We start from the raw sequence: 6,806 nt of genomic DNA on the forward strand, positions 1-6,806 counted from the left end.
AAGTAACAGTAGATGCTCCCATTCACATTTTAGCTTATGAATAAATGATGACTAGGTGAGTACTTTCTGTGCTGACTGTAACACAGGAAAACAAATTCTTTTTCCACTTCTTTTACTTGAGTGAACTTCATGTTAGCCGTGTGCAAGGCTCTGCCATGCACGGGGAATACTCCTGCACGTCCATCCAGCTAGCTCCTGTAGAGAAGTGGAACGCGTCTCCTGGTGTTAGATTCATGGGAGGAGGGTGTGGCTAGAGGCACGTTTCACTGAACATAGATGGGTGCCAGCCTGGCATACCGGGTGTCATAACAGAAGGTTAATGGATGGATTAGTAACCGAGACCCAACACGTCTTATCTTTTGCCTCAGTAAGGGAAAGGAGTTGGCACATGGGAGAAATTCCCAAGCAGGTACTGATTGACTTCCTGACAAACAGGGAGTGGCGGTCAAAAGCAGAGGTGCTACACACAATATCCTGGTCGCTGCTCTTTTACTCTAGTCTATATGTCACTGTCAATGCAAAGATTCATTTTACTGTTATGAACAGGTGAAGTCCAAATGAGATTAAAAGTCTTTGCCAGTGTGACAGGAGCACAGAAGGCCACAGAAAGATCAGGCCACACATTAAAAAGCAAAGTTAGCAGAATGTAATACATCTTAAGCACTGACATCAACAAATTGATCTTGGATCGATCTTCCAGAGATCTGACAGTTGCTGTATACATACTAAGTTTCTTTATTTCAGAGATCATGAGGACATAAGGACAGTCAGAAAGCGGGACCCTTAAACTACACTGAGCTCTGTCCTCTCCATTGGATCTTTCTCTTTCTGCACACTTGACTTATTCTAAAGACAGCATGCTGATCAGTCTGAATCTGCTGCAGTCACTTCTAACATTGGAAGTAATAAACTCTCACATCTAAATAAGACCATTGCTTTATGAATTATTGTATGCATGTTTCAAATGATGACAGCATCTGCAGGTGAGAGTTGGACACTTTAAAGACAGGTTTCAGGCATTGTCTCCACTATAAAAACAAGTATTTTTAAATGTTGCAGTGGAGCTAACTCTCAAGATATTCTAACCAACTTCACTTCACCGTCCTGCAGAAATGTTATTTTAAACACTTGTTAAGTTTGAATGATACAGGGTTATATGTGGGTCAAAACCACATGGAAACCACATGATAATGAGAGCTAATGACATGCACATCTGAGCTGTGGCGTGACCACCTGATGACCGATCAGCTGGTCAGTATGGTTATTACAGACCTTTCAAGCAGAATACTTTGGAGAAACCTGGGTGTAAAACTTGTGCGTTGAGCTTTCATGCCTAACCCCTTGACTTATTTTAGGTGTAGTAACACGACAAAATATTCCAGTAAACCCCAACAAACCTTATCATATTTTACATTTTAACTTTTTTTCCACAAGTAAACTGTTGTGATAAATATCACATGAAAAGCTGCTCAGATTCCCACCCTATGGTAAAATATATCAAAGAACCTGTTTCCTTTTAATCCTGCTAATATCAAAGCCTTTTGCACGTCACTTAAACAAAGCTCGCTTATCCCACTCTTTACAGCGTGCAGGGCTCCACAGAGGCAGCAGCACTAGCTGAAGCATGTGACTTCTTTCTGGGGCATATCTCGTTCTCCCCATGTGACTGGAAGAAAGCACTCTCTCTCTCTCTCGCTCTCGCTCTCTCTCACCCACTGGGTTCCATTTCCCTTTAGCCAGCAGAACTGCTGGGGGTAAGAGGGGCAGATCCAGTTACTGGGAGAAAGCGTCTGTTGAGACAGTGGAGGGTGACGGATAGACTACTGATGAGCTGGACAACTGGGCTCAGTGTTTACCTGCCAAATGCACAAACACATGCACGTACAGTCAAAAGCAGTCAAATCAGACATCTTGGCTTAGAACAGCTGGCCAATGAGAGGCTTCCTCCTTCCATATGTAGCATAGGCGACACATGTCTGTTTGGATTTGATTTAGATGTTCATTTGGGGAAATGCTTTGACATTACACATAAGTCAATGCCTGTTTGAGGTGAAAGCCACTCAGAATAGATTTCATTATCTGAGTTTTCATTTGGGGTATTTTTTCACATGGCAACCCCTTCTAATGCTTGAATTTGCTGCAGATCCCCGGGCCCATTAAAGTCAGTGTTATTTCAAGACCTGTACCAGGTTTTCATGCTGTAGGTCCAATGCTTAAAATGGAGATTGTCCTTTTCAGCAAATCAGTTGGAAGAATAACAGCATTTTATGTATAGGGATAGTGTTGTCCGAGCGAAGGTGCAGGTATGAAATATGAACAGTGGGGTTTAAAAATAATAATAATTCTATCAGCAAGGCTGAGATGTATTTTGAGGATTTTGTCTATATTAAACCCTAATAGACAAATACAGTACAAATACTAAAAAACAACACAACTCATATGAAAGAGAGACACAAGATTAAAAAGTTTCTTTGATTATCTTTCCACAAAAACATCTACATAAGTGTCAATCATGGTCAATATTGTATATTCTCAGGTGGATGACAATAAAAAGCAGAGTCAAAGTGGATTAATCCAACGCAGATACAAACTTCAGCTTAAATGTTGCCTCGTCCGTGTAGCAACACCAATATTCTGTATTCTGTAAGTATTGGTCAATTATTTAATTTGACAGCCAATCAGGCACGGCTCACGTCGATTGGCGTGTTCTTATTGGTCAGCCGTCGGGTCAGCTGAGTAGACTAAGGTATAAGTATTCCTCAGAAGTTTGCCGGTTGCAGTGAGTATGTGTGTCTGAGTACGTGGGTCGTTGTCGGAGAAATAACGGCGTGTGTGTTAATTTATTTGTGAACAAGCGTCTAAAGCTAAATTAGTTTACACAAATTAATATTTAAGGTAAGTAATTTGATATTCCGAACAAATTGCTGTAAGTTGAAGTAACGTCAGTTACGTTGTGTTGAGTAGGGGGCGGGTACGTGTGTTCTTCATGCTAACGTTAGCTACATTTGACAGTTAAGTTAGCTGCCTTAATACGCCACCGGTCCCCTAAAGGCGGTCGCCCTGACGTTGTTACGTCCTTTTTCAGTCAGCATTACCTGAAACCAGAAGAAAGACCGCGTGGAGAACGCGGGGCTGTCACCATGGTCGCCACCAGCACGTTGAAGACTAAAAGCAGCGACTGTATTTCCGAACTGGTCGACCGAAGACATGACCAGGCTTGCATTGAGAAAGGTAAGCGGGCTTTGGCGGTCTAGTTGCTGGATACTTCCATGTGTGTGTGCTTGTTTATTACCCGTGTGTGGTGCATGGCTGCAGCACTGGAGGTGGGGGGGGGAGTCAACAGAGGATGAAGTCATCCCTTCAGCCTGTCTTCACAACACTGTATAATGTAGTGTATAATAGCCAGTCGAACAGGCAACACCTATATTGTGGTATGATTCCTATATTAAGGTTTTGAACAGTGTGATGTGCATTTTTTTTCTGTTGACACACACACACACACACACACACACACACACACACACACACACAGCAACCAGAGGGGATAAAAAGAATCAGGTTCTCTCACTCATTCATTCAAACCTTTTTATGTAAGCCTCAGATAATTGAGGTTTCCCTCATTTGCCATGACATTGAGATAAATTCTGTTAATGACGTGAATAGGTAATTTGTAGTTTAGAACTCAATGAGCTTTGCATGTTTTTCAGGCTGACATTTATTGCACTGCTGAATCAATCCCTAAATGTTCCTCTTCCATTGTCTTCCCAGAGCTGGATTTCTGGGATCACTGCGTGGCTGAACGCCAAAGGACTGCAGATGTCACTGAAGACAGAACCTGTCAACAGCTGGCCAAGATGTTTGAGAACTGCCTGTCGCGAGCCAAGAAGACAACGCTGCACTGCTCCTCTGTGCTGGTACCGGAGAAGCTCACGCGGAGAATAGCTCGCGAGGTCCTGCGCCTGGCGTCTTGCGAGCCCTGCGGCCTGCGTGGCTGCGTCCTCTACATCCACCTGGAGCTGGACAAGGGCTGCAAGCAGCTGGAGCGCGTCGTGTACGATAGCGCCTTGGTGCCCACGTTTGAGCTCACTCTTGTTTTCAAGCAGGATGGCACCGCCTGGCCCAGCCTACGGGACTTCCTTTTTATGGGAACCTGCTTTGCCCCGACGTTCAGGCACGTACTTAAACTGAGTCCAGGTTTCCGGCTTGTCAAGAAAAAACTGTACTCCTCCTCGGCTGGTACCGTGGTAGAGGAGTGCTGAACTATGGGAGGGATTAAAGTGGGATTAAATCTGGTTTCCTGTGGGTAAACGCACTTCTGCCCATGTGTAAGTGACACCCCAGTGGTGTCATTTTCCACCGTGTTTTTGCACAATACAGTTTTGTCAAATCAACTATTAATAGCCAGTCGGTTCAGTTTGGAACTTGGGATGTAAAGCCGTTACTAAATGACCCTTATAGTTCTGGGTTTGGCTTCAGGGTCTCGAAATGCATTTTATATCTGCAAAATTGTACGACTCTGGCTGTTTTCTAATCGGAGCACAATTTTTAAATGTACATTTTAAAGATGAATGTAAAACCGTTTTCACAATCAACATGTTAGAGAGGGACATACTGTGGGTACACGTTAGTGAAAGACACTCTGTCTGTGTTTCCAGATACACTGGATGTGTTCAGCAGCTGTAAACCTACCTGGGCTTGACTAGGAGACTGAAACCTAGTCTTTGGGGGCCATATGTAGCGTGTTGTGTAATGCATTATTTAGGGCTGTGGATGTCTTGGGAAGATGCTGCTGTCATGGTGTGGGCTGCTCACACTAAGGGAATTTGGATGCCTTAAATGTCATAGAAATGCACTTTTTTTTCACTCTGAGCTATGTGTTTGTTAGTGTTTTATTACATTTTTATAACCTCCCCCAAACATTTTCAATGCAGAGCCTTTGTAGATTATGAAAAGGATGGTTAATATGTAAAAGCAAATTTTTTCTTTTTTTAATGTCATTTTGTTAAGTCGGACTTGCAAAGAAATGGTACATCTAGTAACTTGAGAGGTTTTTGTTTTTTAAATTCCATCAACTTTCTTTTGAAAACTAAGTCTTGTCTATTAGACAATAAAAACAGAAACTTTAAGTCTTGATTCAGTGCAATTTGTTCCAAGTCATACTTGTTTGTTCAGTCACAGAACGTGTGTGTGCGTGTGTGTGTGTCATGACAAAGACCGGAGTGGGCAGACAACAATGGTACAATGCAGTCTTTCTAAACTGGGACAACAATCCACATTAAGTGATGTGGTCCGGGCTAGTAGGACCAGGCAAACTTCAGCTTTACATCATGGAAGCCACCAGGATTCAACTGTAGTACAACTTCATACACCATGTTATTTGGCTTAACTACTATAACTTAGATGATTCAATTACTGCTCTTGGCACTATCCTTTTTAGTGTGAGTCCTTAAACTTGTATTAATTTACTGATCCTAGCTGCTCCTCCAGGCCTGGAAGATCACATAACTAGCAGTTTGTGTGCTACACCCCCCCCCCCCCCCCCCCCCCCCCCCCCCCCCCCCCCCCCCCCCCCCGCCCCCCGCTGTAGTGTTTATAGAAGCTGATTAGCTGCTTGTGGTGCGACCCTGCAGACTTTGTGTGACATTTCTCTCCCTGTCTTTAATGGAGGTGTCTCCATAGGGACTGTGTAGGCCTCGGTTTGCTGGCTATACAAATGACATTCAAATGAACTAGAGAATGTTGCACTTGTGTGGGACATTCGAGGGATGAATTTTTTTGCATGTGACTTTTTTTCTTAAATTTAGCCTTTTATCTTTAAATACATGATTTGAGGTAAGTAGGCTATTGATAAAAGGGCATGTACTACATGTTGATTGCATGAATGTTTTTACCAGTAATACCCATGCACAAACAAGTGAACAGGGTTACGGTAGTTTAATGACCGAAGCACATGGTCTTGTGTAAGACAAATCACTGTCATGGTGAAGGGACAGAGCACCAGTGATCCTTTACTTGGCGTCACACGTACAGCACCAAACCCAGCCGAACCACTTTCCCCCTTACTGTGCTAATGTGGGCCAGCAATCCCAGTTGGCATTGTGGGGCCTGTAAAAGTATAAAACACTAAACATCTGTCTGGGGGGAGTCACTACCACTATACAGAATAAATAAAAAGAAATGATATAACCCATACCTTTCATTACCACGTTTAACACTTCTAGTTGAGAATGTCAAAATAAACTAGTCCTTTAAAAAGTACTTGCTTAATCCAGTCTTCCAGTTTCTGAAAAATTGTTCTAGAGTCCCTGACACCCACAATAAGCCTTCTGATGATTGCTGAATTGTATCAGACTACTACGCCTTATCTTTGTCAATAAGTCCCTTTTTAAATGGGACATTAACGGGATGTTTGATCCTATGTTAGTGCTGAATGTCCAAAGAAAGGACAGGCAGCAAATGGGACACCAATATGATTAATCTAGCCTCTTGGAAAAGTACTGAAGGCCTTTGGACACTGCTCCAACCAAAAGTATCTGAGCTGTGCTCCTTGGCAGCTCCTTCATGGAGCTCGTGAATCTGTTGGTGGTACTTGAGATTCTCAGTGTCAACATGGTTCCTCTCCGTCCCCCCGGTGTGGGTTTCAGGGGCAGCAGCATGTTGTGAATGGGGTGCGTACGTCCCTGCCACAGCTGCAGTCACTCACACTGATAGAGTGATGGCACATTCCCACTGCCTACACACCACACTGTGTAGCCTTGTGACAGCCTACAGATGTTTACCAGCGTTGAGTCTCTCTCTCTCTCTCT

At 43.4% G+C, this 6,806-nt stretch overlaps 1 protein-coding gene across 2 annotated transcripts; it reads left to right on the forward strand.

Annotated features, from left to right (window-relative positions):
- Positions 1-2,775: 2,775 nt before the first annotated feature.
- On the forward strand, positions 2,776-4,476 carry LOC117962078 (DNA damage-inducible transcript 4-like protein). 2 transcript variants are annotated; one of them, XM_034901130.1, is made up of 3 exons: positions 2,776-2,895; positions 3,086-3,231; positions 3,769-4,476. In XM_034901130.1, the coding sequence occupies exons 2-3, from the start codon at positions 3,141-3,143 to the stop codon at positions 4,257-4,259; spliced, it is 582 nt and encodes a 193-aa protein (XP_034757021.1). In that variant the 5' UTR covers positions 2,776-2,895; positions 3,086-3,140; the 3' UTR covers positions 4,260-4,476. The 2 variants fall into 2 exon arrangements, with proteins under 2 accessions (XP_034757021.1, XP_034757022.1); XM_034901131.1 differs by lacking the exon at positions 2,776-2,895 and having other exon boundaries at positions 3,042-3,231.
- Positions 4,477-6,806: the final 2,330 nt, after the last annotated feature.

Source organism: Etheostoma cragini, chromosome 19 (assembly GCF_013103735.1).
Source record: "Etheostoma cragini isolate CJK2018 chromosome 19, CSU_Ecrag_1.0, whole genome shotgun sequence".
NCBI lineage: Eukaryota > Metazoa > Chordata > Actinopteri > Perciformes > Percidae > Etheostoma > Etheostoma cragini.

Coding starts and splice junctions, on each gene's coding strand:
- LOC117962078 (XM_034901130.1), top strand. CDS start 3,141: ATGGTCGCCACCAGCACGTTGAAGACTAAAAGCAGCGACTGTATTTCC. Junction 3,232..3,768: donor CCAGGCTTGCATTGAGAAAG/GTAAGCGGGCTT, acceptor TTGTCTTCCCAG/AGCTGGATTTCTGGGATCAC.